Raw genomic sequence first — 17,740 nt, forward strand, 5'->3', positions numbered from 1 at the left:
CTTGGAGCCTCACCAGCACACGACCAGAGGGCTGCCCACTGGCCTCTACTCTGCAGGAACCAGCCCAGAGCCAATGGAACCAGAGACCAGTGACCACAGGGGCCAGAACCCCTACCCTCACAAGGGCCTTCCAGGGCCCCATGAACTCAGCCCTGCTCAGCCAGCCCCCCAAGATGACCCGAGAACTGGTCCTCCCAGTGTCCTGTAGAAGGTGCCAGCTTCCTTTGGCGTCTGCCCCCGGCCGTGGGCGAGGCAGGAGGAGAAGGTGGGTCAGCTCGCAAGCTCCCTGGGCCTCAGACATCATTTTCTGGGGTGCGGGTGGGGGAAGGAGGCGGGGGGGGGGTTCTCTGGAGGGTCTGGGGGCTCCAGGAAGGCAGGAGGGCATGGGGAGGGCTTGGCTTGGGCCACAGGCCTGGCGGGGTCAGCCATCAGGGGTGTGTCCTAGGGACCCCCCCCTTCCTTGGGGGCCCCGGGGCCGATTTTCCAGTCGGTTGAGAAATACTGCGAGAAGAATCTTCAGGGTGGGGCTGGGCCCAGGCCTGGGGGGCAGACGGGGAGGAGCGGAAGAGGCCCTCCTAATGCTTCTCTGCTTGGCTGACTTTCAGGGCGCTGATGACGCCATTGATGTTTTCTTCTGGTACCTGCGAGGGGTGGGAAGCAGACACCCGTGAGCCCCTGGAGCCGGGCCTGCCCTGCCCGGGGGCCGGTGCCGGACACTCACCAGTGCGTGGTCGAACTTGAAGGTACTGATGTAGTAAGCGGGGATGTCAGCAGCAGCTAAGGGCTCGGAGATCTGGGCCACGATGCCGCACTCATCTGGGGACAGAGGCGGGGACCACGTTTAGCGTCCTCCCCACCCGGCCACCCAGCACAGCCTTGGCCTCTCCCCTCCCTCTGCTGGCAGTGCCCGCCCTGTACCCGCAAGCTTCCCAGAGACTCCCCGCCCCTCCATCCAGCGGGCTTCTCTGATCTCTTTGGCCAGCAGTGAGCTCTCCATCCTCAGGGCTCCACAGAAGGCACTTCTGTCTAACTGTGACCACCCTCTGCCTGTTTCCCGTGCCTCGTAGTTTGGACTCATCTTCCTGGCCATCTTGCGAGTTCCCTAAACAGAGCTGGAGGTAGCGTGGCAATAAGAGGACGTGGGTTCAGGCCCTCTTTTTTGTCGCCCTTTTCTAGCCAGATGACGTGGCCAAGTCACTTCCTCTCTCTGAGCCTCCGTTTCCTCATCGGAGTCCCCACTGGGTAAAGGTCCCTGCCTGTCCTAAAGGCAGTATCAGGCATCTGATCATGAGGAATGTCATTTCCTTCTCCTTCTGGATCTCCAAAGCAGTGGCCTTCTGGCCTCCTCCAAACCTCAGCCAATAAGGTGGTCTTTGGGTTGCCTGGGGATGGTTCTCCCCTCTCCTCCACCCTCCTCCCCGCTTTGAAGGCACCATGCAAAGCTTCCTCCTACAGCAAGACCTCCAGGATCTGAGGACCACTCTTCTCTCCATCAGCACAACCCCTCAAAGCTACTGTTCTGATTCTGGCGATGATGCCTTTCCCCAGCGCTGTCCCGATTGGGTGGGAGAGTACAGATATGGCCACCAGCTCCCCATGGGATCCTGGGGCCAGAGCCTGGGCATCAGCAACCTGGGCTTCACCCTTCCCCCACCCCCAGCCTCCCCGGCACCCTTCCACTCCCCGGCCCTGGTCCTGCTTGTCAGCCCACCCTGGGACCTAGAGGTGACCCTGCAGGTCTCTCAAGCTCCTGTCTCCTGCTTGGTCTCCCAGGGCTCCTGGCTGGACCCACGGGCCCCTTTGGTGGCTGCACAGGCCTCGTGCTTGCACTTCTGGTGACCGTCTGTGCTGTATGTGGTGGAGACCGGTTGTGTCCTAAGATTCTTCAGCTACAGACACATTCATTTGCAGTTCTGTACAGGGGGTGGGGGGTGCGGGTAGGAGATTAGGGTCTAGAATGGTGCCTTTCAAACCGTGGGTGGTGACCCACTGGGGACATCAATTTAGAAGGCTGGTAACCAGTGTTTTATAAAATGACAACAGAAAAGGGAAGGGCAAACAGCCCAGCACCAGAGTGAGTGCAGTTTTGTGAAACTGTAGAGTTGTTTGTGTATGTGTGTGCTGGGCTGTGATGGAAAACATATTTCCTGCAAACCGTGGTCTAAAACATATGGAATTCGCCAGTCTAGAATCTTTCAGATTCTCAAGTTATTTTTCTTGCAGGGCTATTTATAGCTATTAGCCTGGCGCTAAAACCCTCCACATCCCGGGAAGGTAGATCCAGCTGCTGCCTGCTAGATCACACACTGTGTCCCCTGCCGCCTGCCCGCGAGGCCACTCAAAACAGCCCAGGGCAACTGCGGATGGTAGGACGATTCAAGTTTCATCTACTCTCCCGCCTCGATTCTCCCTTCAACCTGACTTTCTTTTTTCTGTAATATTATTATACTGAGTGTATTTTGGTAAACTTTGAAGCAAAGCTGGGGATAAAAAGATAAGCTGAAATGCATCACTAATTATCAGAGAAAGGCAAATAAAACTGCAATGAGGCACCACCTCACACGGATCAGAATGGCCATCACTAAAAAATCTACAAATAACAAATGCTGGAGAGGGTGTGGAGAGAAGGGAACCCTCCCACACGGTTGGTGCAGCCACTATGAAAAACAGTATGGAGGTTCCTCAAAAAACTAAAAGTAGAGTTGCCATAGGATGCAGCAATCCCACTCCTGGGCTTATACGCAGACAAAACTCTAATTCGAAAAGATACACGCACCGCTATGTTCACAGCAGCACTATTCACAACAGCCAAGACATGGAAACAACCTAAATGTCCACTGACAGATGAATGGATAAAGAAGATGTGGTACATATATACAATGGAATACTACTCAGCCATAAAAAAGGATGAAATAATGCCATTTGCAGTGACATGGATGGACCTAGAGATGATCATACTAAGCGAAGTAAGTCAGACAGAGAAAGACAAACACCATATGATATCACTTATATGTGGAATCTAAAATATGACACAGATGAACCTATCTACGAAATAGAAACAGACTCTCAGACACAGAGATCAGACTTGTGGTTGCCAAGGGGGAGGGGGCTGGAGGAGGGACGGAGTGGGAGGTTTGGGTGAGCAGATGCACACTATTACATACAGAATGGATAAACAACAAGATCCTACTGTAGAGCACAGGGAACTATAGTCAATATCCTGTGATAAACTAAAATGGAAAAGAATATGAAAAAGAATACATATATATGTATATATAACTGAATCATTTTGCTATACAGCAGAAATTAACGTAACATTGTAAATCAACTCTACTTCAGTAAAAAAAAAAGAAAAAAAAAAGATAAACTGATATGCACAACTTCCTGCTTCTCATCTGAGTCTCCAGTGACGCCTGCCCCTTTGCCTGTGATGACCTGGTGAGGCTCTTTTCCACTGTTTCTACCGTGGAGAGGCACCGCTGCGTCACACGCACCTCTGCTGGTGCCACCCTCTCCTCCCCGTCAGCCGGGTTAACATCCACTGGTCACCTCTGGGGCCACCTCCTCTGGGAAGCCTTCCCTTCCTCAACCCTCTCCAAGCCTTACACGTCCTTACATGTGGTAGTGACAGCAACTGCTGCTTGCTGAGCACCCGGTGTAACTGACACGTCATGGAGGGCTTCGCACCACCCTGAAGCAGGATCTACCATCATCCTTGTTTTACAGACTAGGAAACTGAGGCTCAGAGGTTAAGCACCAAGGTCACCCTGGTTGCCTTCAGCCTCCTTCACTGGCGAACTTGCCTCTAGGCTACTGGGTCTCCATATCCCCACGGCCCCAAACTGGGCAGCAAATGCGGGTGGGAGAGATGCTGGGGTCGGTGGAGAAGGTGGCCCCGAGAGACAGGCTGGAGCCCAGGGTTGGACCAGGAGCCTTCAGTGTACATTTCCTAGCACTGCAGAAAGCAGCCCACTGTCCTGCCCCTGGGATGGCTCTGGCTTTGGCCCTGATGTGAGCGAAGTTAGGGGGTGCTGTCCAGTCCTGCTAGTTACTGTGTATCTGCGACCTTGTCCAGAGAAAGCCACAGGCAGGTGGCAGAACCGGGTTTCCTCTCCGACCTGTGGCCCTCAGGTCAAAATGCCCTGCCACCTTCACGTCCCGTCCCAGAAGCAGAGCCCCCTGGGCTGACCCCACGGCCCCTGGAGCAGTCTGAGCTTTATCTGGAATATTCTGCACTCTGTCTATGAGAAATCAGGATTTACTGATCCCATCAGGGCCAGCTGAGGGGCGCTCCCTGAAACAAACGTCCTGTGACTTACCAAGAGCCTCTTCTGGGTTCAAGGTCTTGGGTCTGACAAGTCTAGCCCCGAGAAATCATGTCTCATCAAGACAAAGCGCGCTGCAGTCATCACAACGGGGCCAGCAGCCGACACTCAGCGCCGGGAGAATCGGTACCGTGTGGCCCTTCTAACCGAGGGGGTCTGAGACCCGTGGCCCCTTGGAATATGCTGATGGGAAAAACTGTCTACCAAAGACAGCTTGGACAATTGTGGAAACTGAAGCTAGACTGAGTCTTGGGGGATTCCTGTGAATTTTCTCCCGGGGGATCAGGTCACTGTGACTACACGGGGAAAAGGGTGCGGGGCTGGGATGCCTTGAGTTTTACTGTGAGCTGTTTGGCAACTGTGTTTAAAAAAAAAAAAAAACACCTCATTAAAAATGACAACAGTCATTCCCTGTCCACAGTGGGACTGAGGAGAGATTTCTTTCCTCTTCTATTTTTATCATGCCCCCAATATTCTAATAATAAGCAGGCTTTAATTTTTCATTGGGGAGGGGACGGAGAAGAGCGCTTTGCTTGAAGTTGCTCTTCCGTCCTCCGAGGCCCATGCCTGCCGTCACTCACTGGGCAAGGGACCGCGTGGGTTGTGGGGACCTCAGTCTCCCCATCTATACCGGCACTCGGCAATGCCGGCCCCGCCCCCCGGGGCTCACCGAATCCTAGGGGCTGTCCTCCAATCCGCACCATCTTCCAGAGCTCTCCAGATGCGCTCGTGAACAACAAATTACTAGGAAACCTTGAAAGGGAGCGAGTGATGTTAATCCCCAGATATTAACGGTGCTCCCTCTGCCAGCCCTCCCTGGAGCATTCCCTGTCCTTGGGCACTGATGTCGGGCCAGAGCAAGGGGGTGTCTGGCCTGAGCTCAGGGGCCCCAAGGACTCTCCCAAGCCCTCAGCGCACTCACTCTGCACCTTCCTCGTCTGGGGGCGGGTAGGGGGAGCAGGAAGGCAAGGTTGGGACCGGGCTTTGGAACAACTGCCCCCTTTGCTCAGGCTGGGCAGGGTACCCCCCCCAGCTCCAGACGGGGGTGGGGGGGTGAGGGACAAACAGCACTGGATGGCGCTGGATGACCCGGGGCCTTTGTCTCTGAGTGGCCTGTCATCTGTGAGCCGGGGCCACTCACCTGCAATGAAGGGCTGGGGTAGGGACATATTAGGACCGAGTGGGTGACAAGCCCATCACAAGCCTCCATGCCGGGGCCCGGCTCACCTCTGCTGGGTCTGCACGTCCATCACCAGGGAGATGTAGCCCTCGATGAGGGAGAAGGAGAAGAAGCGGATGTGGCCACAGTCATCGCCGGCCGCCATGGGGTCCTTCACTCTGGGGGCCGGGGCAGCTGGTGAGGGGTGGAGTGGGGCCCCCGCTGCACCCCAAGCCCCATCAGGCCCCCCTGCCCCGCCCATCAGTCTGGGGGTGCTGGGAAGAGCACGGGCCAAGTCCTGGCTCTGATCCTGCCTTGCTGGTGGACCCTGAGGCACTACCCGCGTCGGTCTCTGCATCTGTGAGGTGTGGACGATTCCACGGCACTCACAGAGATGAGCACCGCACTCCGCGTTTCTGGAGCCCCATCCCGCCCTCGGCACAGGCTACACTTGCCCTTTCCTGGGGGTGGCTTCTCTGTCCCTGTGATGGCCCACATCTCAGGGCACAGTCTATGGTCACTGTCAGCTCACTGGCCCCTGGCCCCGCTCCACTTGGTGCTGGCCAAAACTTACAATCTACCCTGAGGAAAAATGCAAAGCTGTCGTCCACCAAATGAAAAAACCTGAGTTCCCAGCTCTTCAGATGACTGGGCTTGCCCTAGGAGCTCAGGTGACAGTGGGGTGTTTATTATATCCACATGTGGGCCTAGGGCTTCACCAGGTTTTGGGGTTCCCAAGGAATGCCATTCTCCCCTCTTAGAATGGGGATCTGGGGTACAGCCATGTCTCGCTTCTCAAACGAGCTCCCAGGGCAGGTCTGTGCCTCCCACCTCAGACTGGGGCTACTAGACAGAGCCGTGTCTCCCCTTGGCCACCCAGCAGCCCCTCACACCCGAGGAGGCCCTACCCGTTGGAGTAGAACATGACATCCATGAGGAGTGTGGCAACAGCGGGCAGTGTGTCCGGGTCCAGGCTGGTGACACAGAACCTGTTGCTCGGGCTGGACAGTGGGTGGATGACGGGCCTCTGGACTGTGAGAGCACAAAGACAAGGGGCGCTGAGGCCGGGAGGAGAGGAGCATTGTGGGGCAGGAGAGGGCCCAGGAAGAGGGGTGGGGTCAGCCAGCAGCTGCTCTGGGGAGGCTGGCTGCAGGCCCTGCAAGACCTGGCCCATCGCTTCTCCAGCCTCCAGCCCCACCCCCAGGCCCCTGGGCCTTTGCACATGCCACACCGCCTGCCTGGAACGCCCTTCCCAACCTTCACCACCGGGCTTAGCTCCTACTTGTGCTCCAAGCTTCAGCTTGAGAGTCACTGCCTCTGGGAGGCCTGGCCTGATAGCCTGGACTGGGTCAGAAGTGGTCTCTGGCCATTGCTGGCTGCATCCACATCCACTGCCCTGGCTAGACCTTGGGAACAGAGTCTGATCAGGACTGTTGTAACGTGTTATGCCTGGCCCTCAACTGATGCTCTGAGAATGTGGCTGCCCTGGGGCAGGACCTGGTAATTTCTTGAGGTCTCTCTGCACAACCCTCCCCCTCCCGCAACTCACCCATCTTGGGCTTCACGAAGCCGTTGGTGATGCCGAGGTTCTCGGCTGCCACTGTCTCGCCATTGACGACCCGCAGGATGGTGAACTCTGATGACAAGGTGTGGGTAACGAAGGGCAGGTCCCGCTCACGCACCTGGGGACGGGGAGTCAAAGAGGGAGTGTACCATGGTCCCTGGATGGAGTGGGCCTGGGGTCACCAGCCCCTTCACTCTGAGATTCTGTCCCCAGAACGAGCTTCCCCTGTCCTTGCCTCCCGCTGTCCCGGTTGGGGACGGGAGCCTGGGACCAGGGGCACGTGCCTCCCCAGGGGCAGCAGGGAGGATGCAGAGGGGAGAAGACACCGTGCCGAGGGCTAGGAGGTGCAGGTCCACTCCCCCACTCCCTCTTGTGTGTGGTGGCCACACCTGTCCCTGGCCTGGGAGGACTCCCCAGGGTGGCCACGCCCTATGGGAGAAGAGCATGAATAACACGGTAGCCAGGAAATGCCGCTGGCTCCATGGCCAGACACACTTGCCACCCCAGGGGAGGGGTATGGGATTGGGGGAGCCATTCATCCAGCGAGGGGGGCATCCCACCCACACGCACCCCCAGCCCTCACTTCCTGGCCTCCAGCTTAAACCCAGCATGGTCCACACCAAGGGCAGGCAGTGGGTGGGACTAGACCAGCCAGGGCCATGCTGACACTGGACTGATGACCCTAAGGTACGCTTGACCTCTCTCTGAGCTGATCACGAAAGCGGGGGGGAGAGGCACAAACTCTGTAGACCACATCCGAGGGGGCGCCCACGTGGCCTGGGCGTGGGCTGCGGCTTGCTCACCAGGATGAAGTCCGTCTGGTAGGTGGACAGCATGAACACAGAGATGTTCTGATCGGCCAGTGGGGCGATGACCGACTTGGCGATCTTGGTCACACCGATGGGCTGGGAGCTGGAGAAGCTGCCACCACCCGACACCACGTTGAGGGCCAGCCAGGTGGCGTCGGCCACACTCAGGTGTTCTGAGGAGGGCAGCTCTGGAGGGGGACACAGAAGGCCGGCTTATGACTGATGGCCCCAGATGTGTGACCTCGGCCAGCCCGCCCTCTGGGCCTCAGCGCCCTCATCTGTCAAAGGAGGCCGAGATCGTCCTTAAAGGTCCCATCCGGGGAGGACCGAGCAGGGAAGGCTCTCAGAGGACTCTGGATGTGCCCAGCAGCTCAGCAGGGCAGGGACCATGGGAACAAGGGGTTTATCTGTGCTGGGCCTCAGTTTCCCCAGCTGTGAAGTGATGAGTACTCAGCAGTAACAGTTTTGTTATTTCTGGTTTTCACTACCTTTCTGGGTACCAGGTGCTGCCATCACCAACTTATACCGGTGGACCGGGTCCCATGGTTTTCAAACTGGGTTCCCAGGAACCTCCCAGGGGCTGGGGGGTAGAGGGGAGGCCAGAAGACGACAGGGTGGGAGCCTGGGATTTTCCTCCCTGCTTCAATTAGACCTGTACTTCAGGCTCCTCCGGAAGCACATTCAGCTCCAGAAGGCCTCCTGAGGTTGCCACCTTCCAGTGGGCAGTGACTGTCACCCAAGTCCCTCCTGAGAGCCTGGGGATCCTGGGGGCGGGGGCACCGGCAGGGGCAGGGTCGGGGAGGTTCAGAGCAGCAGTGATCGCCCAGTCTCCTTGACTAGCTCACAAAGACCATCCTTCCACCCCGTCCTGCAGAAAGAGTACCCAGGGGAGACTGTGCACGGGACATGGTACACACATGTGCATGGCTGCATGGACAGGCAGCCACAGAACGGAGCACAGGTTGCACATGGAACTCTCCACGCATCACAGTCGCCTGCTCGAACCCACCCTGTACCAGGACTGTCATTTCACCCCATACATATGACAAACCAGAGCTCTGAGGGGCTGGTGACTTACCCAAGATCACTTAGACAGGGAATAACAGAGCCAGGATTCAAACCCAGATCTGACTTACAAACAGACCCTTATGCTCTATGCTGGGCACCACATGGGAAGAAGGGCCAGGTCCCCAGCAAGGGGGTCGCTAAGAAGAGGGGCCCGGACACTGGTGAGTTAAGGGGGCTGCGATGATCACGATGCTGCCCGAGGGAAGCTGGGTTGGGCTGTGCTGGCCTCAGCAAGATGGCTCCGGAAGCCTCAACCAGGCTCCTACCTGCCCAGCTAAGGTCGTCATGGCAACCACAGCCTACGGAGCCCATTGGCCCTGCTGGCTGAGAGGGGCCAGTCCTCCGCCAGGCTGGCTGGAGAGGTAGGCTGCTTCCCAGAGAAGGGAAGGGGTTTGGGAGTGGGGGAGGCAGGAGGAAAGCCTGATCTCAGGCTTCCACATCTAGTCTCTCCACTTGTCATCTGGGGTGTCAGAAGAGAGACTTCTCAGCCCCAGGACCGCCAGAGGAAACACGCTCCCCGGAACTGAGTGTCCCAGTTCAATTCTGAAATTCCAAGGGGTCTGGAACTGGCCATGGAGGGGATTTCCTGGGGGCAGTGCTGTGAGCCCCCAACCCTGCCATCTTAAGCAAAGACAGCCCCAGGAGCCACCGAGGGCCAGGGTGCCTTGATGGTCTGTCATCTGAAGCACCATTTTAATATACTAATAAATAAAATACTTAATAAAAAATTTTAATTTCACTTTTCAGTAGGGCAGAACCCCAAAAGCCATCTTAGGAAAATTCTGGAGGGGTCCTTTCCATCACCGCATGCTAACACATCAGGACCATGTCAGCTTCTGTGAACCTGCCTCTGCCTGCCTGTTCCAAGCTCCTCCCAACTCAAAACTGCCCAGTGGCTTTCCACGTTCTCTGGAGTAAAAGCCAAAGTCCTCGTGCCGCTGGGCACCAGCATTGCCCCAGAGGGCTTTCTGGGATGATAGATATGGTCTATACCTACGCCGTCCAAAGCCACTTACCCCATGTGGTAACGGAGCACTTGAAATGTGGTCAGTGCTACAGAAGAAATACAATTTTAAGTTGCATTTAATTTTGGTTCCTTTAAATTCCCATGGCCGCGTGGGGTGAGCGGCCAGTTCAAGTCTACAATTGGCCTCACTAGCACGCCAGCGCCCTGGGGCTTTGTTTTCTGCTATTCTCAGCGCCTGGCACACGGAGGCTCCAAAAGGATGGATGAGGAGGGACGTGGCAGCTGTCCCTGCCCCTCTGCTCTGCTCAGGCCCCTGTTCCCACCCATCGACCTTCTCTGCTCCCCCCGCGCGCCCCCACCCCAGCTCAGTCTCTGTGGTCAGGGCTTGGTCACACTGCCAGACCCCAGGTGGAGGGTGGCCTTCGACATCATCCCACGCTCCTGTACCTGGCTTCCCAGGATCACGCAGAGGGCCCCGGGGGAGCCAGTGTCATCCCCAGACACTGCCAACTTCTCTGAATTCTTACTCCAGCAGTGCAGAACGCTGTCCATTTGCTTATAGACCTGGCTCAGAAGTCAGTCCCTGCCCCATTTCACAGAATAGGAAACTGAGGCCCAGAGAGGGAAGCTGACTGGCTCAAGGTCACAGTGCAGTAAATGGGGAGGGCACCTCATTCTGGCACCGTGGTTCCATTGGCCCTGTAAGGCCTTCACCTGGCAGGTGGAGCCTCTGTTGCCCCAGCCTCAGGCCTGCCCTCTGTCCCCCGCCTGAGTTCCACAATCCAGTGGGGCCTGATCTTTAGCAGTGGGGTCCTTGGCGAGCACGTGAGGGTGGTGGCAAAGAACACAGGCTTTGGGCTCAGACAGTGACAAACTCTAACCCTGGCTCCGTCCTCTGCAGCAGAGGCTGCTGGGAAGCTGCTGCTGATACAGTGGTGAAGGCCATTCCCTCCAAGTCTGCAAAGCGCTGGGGTATGTGCATTTTTAGGGGGTGCTAGGGTACCAAGGCTCTGCTCCGAGGAGTCTCTCAGCGGGTTTGGACGGGTCCCGCGGAGAAGCCCAGGCCTGAGGCCGACCGGAAATGGGGACAGAAGTGGGCGGGTGGGGGATGGTGGGCAGTCTGCAGGCTGCCACTGCCCAGAGGATTTCAGCTCAATCCAAACGCTACTCAGGGTTTGGGCGGCCGGTGAGCGGGGGTGGGTCTGCCCGCCGGTCCCGGCTCTCAGTCCTGGATGGAACCCACTGAGGTGCTTCAAGCAGCAGGCCCGGATGAGAGCGAGGTCAGCCCTGGGTCAGTGGTCACCTCTCTGAAGCTTCCAGAAGGGTGAGCTTTGTCAGAGCAGCAAAGCAGCTGGAGACCACAGTGCTCGCTGCTTCTGGCCCCAGGGACCCCAAACGCTGCCCTGGCACTCGGGGGCAAGGGAAGGCCTGCCTGGTCCCATCGTCACCCAGGCCAAGCCTCAGGGTGCCCGAGGTGCCGCTGCGGGGCTGGGGGCTGGGCTGCCAGGAGCTGCCAGGAGGGAGCCAGCTTGCTCTTCCCTAGAGGAAAGGTAGACACATCCCAAGACTGAAAGGGATTATTAATACTGTCACTGCCCATCATCCAAGACCCTAAAGATAGCCTATCAGAGCTGAGGACGCTCCCTGGCGGGTCGCTGAGGACGCTTGCCACCTCCCAGAAAGCAAGTCGGCAGCTCTGTTGCTGGGAGCCCACCCCACCTCCCCAGGAGTCCCTCGTTTCCGGCTGCAGGACCTGTGGTTCCCTGTGCTAAGTGGTCACGTCCTCTGACAGAATTTGTCAGGCTTCTCCCACCCTGCCTGCAGCGGGGTCACGAGTCCTGGGGTCAGGTGGGTGGGTTGTGTCCTGGCTGTGTGACTCTGAACGAAATCACCACCTCTTGGTTTCTTAGTTTTCAAATGTTGGGCTGATGAAATCAGGATAGACTCCAGAAGACGCTTGGAGGATTTAATGGGATAATCCCCATCGAGTGCGTAGCTAAGTGCCTGGCATCCGAGGGCTTGCCAAGTGCCAAAGCCTTTCTGTTATAACGCTGCTGCTGGGAGTTTTGTTGGTTTCTGGATAGAAGTTGGGGAAAAATGTATCAAGAGTTTAAACATGTACAGTTTCACTGTAAAGGAGTAGTTACACATGGGACAAAGAAGGAGTTATGGGTATGAACGTTCAACCCAAAAGGATTTAAGACAAAGACCTGGGAGCTACCAAAAAAGTCAACGCCAGGGCCGGGCAGACGAACCATAGTTCATCTGTGACAGAATACGATGCATCTGTTTAAAAAACAGGTTTTCGGCTATGAAACACATTTTCCAACCATGAAGGAAATCAGAATATAAAATTTATGGTAGGTATTAATTCTGCAATTAACGTCTCATTCTGTAGGTGTGGTAAGTAGGAGAGGGCTTTTATTCTCAGCTGATACAGGCTCAGGTATTCAGGGTGAGCTGTCCTGAGGTCTTAGTTTCAAGTGGTCCATTAAATAATAAATGTATGTGTGCACTGTTTATGGACAAGAAGTGAAAACAGTTGTCCTCAAAGGTGACCAGCCGGCAAGCCTAGTTTCAGGTGGAGGGAACAGGGGTGTTAATTGTAGGCTCTCAACGGTTGTGCAAGTCTGAAAACTGTCAAAATAGAAAGGGTATCGGGAAAACACACTTTTGAAGGCTATCTGATCCTGGGAAATTATACTGAGTGGAATGAAAAGATAAGAAGCATGTACACTACAGGTCAACACAGCGAGATATCCACACCCGGGGGTGTAGAATGTGGAGACCTCGTGGGAAGGACTTTGCCACGAGGCAGCCCTGGAGAGGTCGAGGGAAGCGGGTGGGCGGGCGGGAGCTGGGGTGTCATGGGAGTGATGCGGGGGACTCTCCAGGGAAGCAGCCCTCCCACAGCAGGCACCCCATCCTCAAGGTCCACCCCTCCTCCCATCCCGGGAGATGTAATCTCAGCTCCAGGCTGAGCTGCCAGTCTGTTATTCTACACAATGCGGGAGACGCTCCAGAGGCAGGTGTGCGTCATCCTCCATCCGTGCTCACCGGGGGGGAGGGGTCGGCTTCAGGGCACAGTGAAGAACTGGCCCCGACTGGCATCCCAGCTCCTTCACTGACCTGGACCTCGTGCAGAGGGGACCCCTGCTGGGGGTATTACTGAATTAGTAAGTTAGGAGCTCAGAGCTAGGCGGGCGACGCAGGGAGTGCTGACGGGCACTGCACTGTTTGCCCTGGTGGACACGCAAAGTGGAGGTGGCACGTGACTCCCTGATGCATGTCATACGGCCACACACACACCTTACAGAACTGGGAGGGAGGGAAGGAGGTGATCCTGTGTTAGGGACGAGGCCACGGAGGCCCCAGGTCAGTGAGCAGCTTGCCCAGAAGGTAGCAGAGGCTGGATAGAACCTGGGTCTTCCCCTCAGCCCTGGGTGAGGCCAGGAGTTACCTCTCGACATCCTCCTCCCTCCATCTTTTGACCAATCACGGCACCAAGCCCCAAGTGTGCTACAGGCCACACCGACACACACAAGGGGACTGTGACGGGGGGGCCCCCCCCCGATGTGCACTGGGCCCCTCCAACCGCAAAACTACCCAGAGGTCAGGGCAGGCGCTGCTGCTCCTATTATTTTGGGTCCCTGAGAACACCTAGCATTGCACAAAGTAAGTGCTCATTAAATATGTAAGAGCTCAAAATACACACACGCACCTCCCTTCTGTTGGCCACACAGAAACACAGCATCCATTTGAGCCAAGAACCTCTAAAATTCCACAACCAACAAGGAGCTGCCTGGTTAATGTCACTGACGATCGCCCCTCCCTCCCAGGAAAGGTCCAGCATCTCACGTACACGTGAATCGCAGACAGCCGCTGGTTTCTAACCATAAAAGCTTCACAATGGAGGTAACTGTTGGCGAACAATAACCAATGTACCCTGGCTGATGTTAACAGTGGCCAAGGGAAGCCCTTGGGTGAGAAGCAACATGTGCAGAGCTGGGAGACGGGGCACCATCCTTCATATGGTGTGACACAGCCAGTATCCCTCCCTGGTCCCACCGGGGCAGCCACAAGACCAGACTCCCTTTCCGAAGAGGAGTCTCCTGAGAGAACGCCCCTAGAAGCGAGGTGCGAGGGTAGAACTCAGCATCGCTACCTCTCACTGCAGCCTCCACCCCACCCCAAATCCTGCCCTCTGAGAGCAGACTGCCCTGGGCCTGCCCCCTTTTCCTCAGGTGCTCCTGTGACCTTGGTCTGCTGGGAACCACCACTTCTCAGCAGCACTTTCTCCTCATTTCGGCTGGAACCACCCTGAAAGCACTTCCGGCTTCAAATGCCCCTCTGTCACTCACGGCGACTCTGGGCACGTAAATGGCGGCTTCCTCACCTGTAAAATGGGTCTCCACTCTTTATCCTTCAGGCCACTGGAATGATCCCAGGAGGTGATATGCCTCTGCTGGGCTCCAGTTAACGGTTAACAGTGGTGGAGGGGGAACGGGAGTCTTACTTTGTATGGTTTTCCCCTGTGGTTCCACAGTGTAAGCGCGAGAGAGACTTACTACTTAAATCTATGTACACAGTTTTTTCTCTGGTAACGATGGATATCCAAGCAGCCTGACGTGCTGACCAGGAGTCACGGCCTGGAAGTGAGACCCTGGCTCAGACGTCACAGAGCGGCTGGGCCCCTCCTGGGCTAATAATTGAAACCTGCTTCCCCACGTCCTACCTACCCTGTACTAAAGAGTAAGCCGATGGCCCCTTTGTCACCGGCTCCGTTCCAGCCACTCAGGTTCAGGGAGAGGCAGATCGAGACTTCGCCTCCATTGTTTACGGTTCCAGGGAACCTCAGGGTCTGTAAGTCCCTCAGGAGCTGAGGCTCAGTCCTTATACCTCCTGGTCTGCCCTGCCTTGCCCTGTCCGGGGCCTGGCCCGTGGAAACATGCATGAATGACACCAGTGGCGAGGCCCTGGGCAGGCTGCACACCACGTGTCTGTGCTTCAGCTTCTTCGTCTATAAAGTGAGGACCGTTAGAGCCGTTTCCAGTGTTTAGCACAGTGTCTGCAGACAGAAGCACCGGCAGGGCTGTTAGAATGCGTTCATCTATGTTGAATGGCGGAGGGGTGGGCGTGGAGGTCCAAGCCTCAGCTCTGGTCTTGCTTCCTATTTCGAGGGCCTCTCCCGTGGGGGCTCCTGCACGGTGGGGCGTCCTCTGTGACTCGCTCTCGCAGCATCCACACCCTCCTTGCACAGCACCCACCGCAATGGCAGCTCCACAATTAATGGTGTAATTAGCTGGCAGGTCCTGAGGTTCATAGGGTCGGAGGTGGGGTCTCTCATTCTGGCTACACCTCCAGGGCTCAGCAAGATGCCGGCACAGCACGCAGCAGGTGCTCAGTAAATACTGCCCCACCCCCCCACCCCGGGGCTGGCTCAGAATAACCCGACACTCAGCTCTGCCAAAGGACGACACTCAGCTCTGCCAAAGGACGGCTCCCTGGTTACAGACAATTCCTGCAAACACAGCCTTCCAGGACCAGCAAAACTGGCTCCCCAGGTCCCGCAGCCTCCCGCTCTCCCTGCTCAAGGAGTTTTCTTACCTGCTGCCTTCAGAGGTAGACAGTTAGTCAGAGATACTGGTCTGGGGAGGTGGATTAGATAGAATATCCCTTCCCAGAGAACAGACACTCTGGGGGTGCTCCTTCTACATCCGAGGTGCCCTGATTCTCAGCAGTTCTGTGTAAAGGCCTGAATGCCCATGAGAAAATAAACATGTGCTTGGGTTGCCTGAGCAGACATTCTTCATGTGAGTTGTGGCTAAGGCAACATTCCGGTCTGTGGTTCCTGGGCTCAGGAAATGTCTGATGGGGGACTTCCCTGGTGGCGCAGCGGCTAAGACTCCACACTCCCAATGGTCAGGGCACTAGATCCCACATGCGTGCGGCAACTAACAGTTGGCATGCCACAACTAAGGAGCCCTCAAGCCACAACTGAGGAGCCCGCCTGCTGCAACTAATGAGCCCCACTGCTGCAACTAAGACCTGGCGCAACTGAATAAATAAATATTAAAAAAAAAAGAAAAGAAAATTCTGATGAATGAATGAGTGACTGACGACACAGGTGTCCTTGGCGAAGGGGCAGGGCCTCCAGTGGGGTCTGCCCCATTCCTGCTCTGGCCACACAGCCGCCCCCCCTTGGAGGCATGGGGGGCCCGTAGGATGTGGGGCGCCGAGCCCAGTCCCCAATACTGACTCAGTGCCCTAGACCACGTGCGTGCGAGGACAACAGGGCGTAGCTGGGAAGCCGCTTCCTGGGGCTTCACTTTCTCACCAGTAAAAGTAAAGAGGGTCAATACGCATCGGGAACCACAAAATAGTCACCTCCTGACTCCACAATGCCATTTCTCAGACTCTGTTTTGGGAATCAACCTGCCTAAGAATACATGTTATGCACTGACAGAGTTTATGCATTTCTCATTGGAGGACAATGAAAATAACTTCAGCTCCAACCGTAGGGGCCTGGGCAAGGAACCAGGGCTGCTGCTGAAAGGCTGTGATATCACAGCATATTTTGTTGTTATGTGAAGTGAAAACATTTCTATAAATTAAACAGACCGCCTGAGAAAAGTTGGAAAGAAAACCACGAAAAAAGTGACCAGTAGTTGTCTTGTGGGTAGGGCTAGGGTTTTAAAAACTGTTGGGATTTGTTACCCTCTCTACATGTTCGGAAGACTCTAACTTAGCAGTTCTGAATGACCACCAGCTCTCAGCGGTCCCAGCTCCTCTGCTGGTGAGTCTGGACCCACGACTCCCCGCCTCCACTCTCAGTTCCTCATTGATAATCACAGGACAAGCACAACACCTTCGCATCAAGTAATACGTATCGGTCAGCACTCGCCACCAATGAACACTCACTGTTACTTTAGAGCCGGACAAACATAACGAACTTCAATAATAAAACTAAAAGGATGTGGAGGATGAGGGGACAGGGCTTCTTTCTGGGGTGACGGAAGTGTTCTGGAATCGGATAGTGGTGATGGCTGCACAACCTTGGGAATATCAAAGACCACGGAACTGCTGTACATTTTAAAATGACGCACTCTCTGGTACGTGAATTCTATCTCGATTTAAAAGATGGAAGGAAGATAAAGGAAAATCATAAAAGGATGGTGACTGGGGCACGTTCCTGTTCGAACAAGGACTGAAGATGTTTTGAAAGCGCCTCCCTCACGGCAGGAGTCCCAGAGAACATGCCCCCTGCCTTCCCGGTTGCTTTAGCTCCTGGCTGGGGAGGCACCGCCCCCTTTCAGCTCTGGGGCCTTTCCTGGGAAAAAGTCTCGCGAGCAGAAAGGGAGGGGATCAGCCAGAACACAGGACAGGAGGAAGCTCTGCCACCAGCAGGTGGGGACAGAAATAAGGGGAGGGGGGCGGGCAGCCGGCACCGACAGCCGGCCCCAGTCCAGCCAAGCCCCTGGGGAGAGAAGCACTTACCCAGGAAGCCCTCCTCATCGACAATGATGGTGTAATCCTCCGGGGTCTCGGTCAGACTGAAGAACTTGCACCTGGGTGGACGGACAGACAGACACGGGGTATTGTAAGTCCCAGCAGACCCTGTGGCAGCTGCCCGCCTCAGCCCCCGCCCCCTCTCCCAACGCCGTGACCCGGTTTACCCAGAGCTCTGCCCCAGGCTGCTCGGGGGCTACGTATTTCTCCCTCCACTGCCTCAGTTTTGACTCAGGAGGACTCAGGGAGGCCTAGGGACGCTGATGGTTTCCTCTGCACCCCCCGATCTTTGAGGACCCCTGAGCTGGCCACCCTCCAGGGTCCCCTACAGGCCCAAGG

The 17,740-nt window shown here is 56.2% G+C and overlaps 1 protein-coding gene across 1 annotated transcript in view; it reads right to left on the reverse strand.

Moving 5' to 3' along the window:
* Positions 1-482: 482 nt before the first annotated feature.
* CASTOR2 (cytosolic arginine sensor for mTORC1 subunit 2) overlaps positions 483-17,740 on the reverse strand; it is a gene marked incomplete at its 5' end in the record, with an annotated part of 53,055 nt that continues 35,797 nt past the window's right edge. The window contains 8 exons of the mRNA XM_082856611.1: positions 483-641; positions 722-816; positions 4,996-5,078; positions 5,553-5,663; positions 6,393-6,516; positions 7,034-7,166; positions 7,852-8,045; positions 17,390-17,460. Coding sequence (XP_082712737.1) covers positions 576-641; positions 722-816; positions 4,996-5,078; positions 5,553-5,663; positions 6,393-6,516; positions 7,034-7,166; positions 7,852-8,045; positions 17,390-17,460 — 877 coding nt within the window. The 3' untranslated portion in view covers positions 483-575. The remainder of the gene's footprint in view (positions 642-721; positions 817-4,995; positions 5,079-5,552; positions 5,664-6,392; positions 6,517-7,033; positions 7,167-7,851; positions 8,046-17,389; positions 17,461-17,740) is intronic.

The sequence above is a fragment of the Leucopleurus acutus genome (genome assembly GCF_964270905.1).
Source record: "Leucopleurus acutus genome assembly, chromosome: 16".
In the NCBI taxonomy this organism is placed as follows: domain Eukaryota; kingdom Metazoa; phylum Chordata; class Mammalia; order Artiodactyla; family Delphinidae; genus Leucopleurus; species Leucopleurus acutus.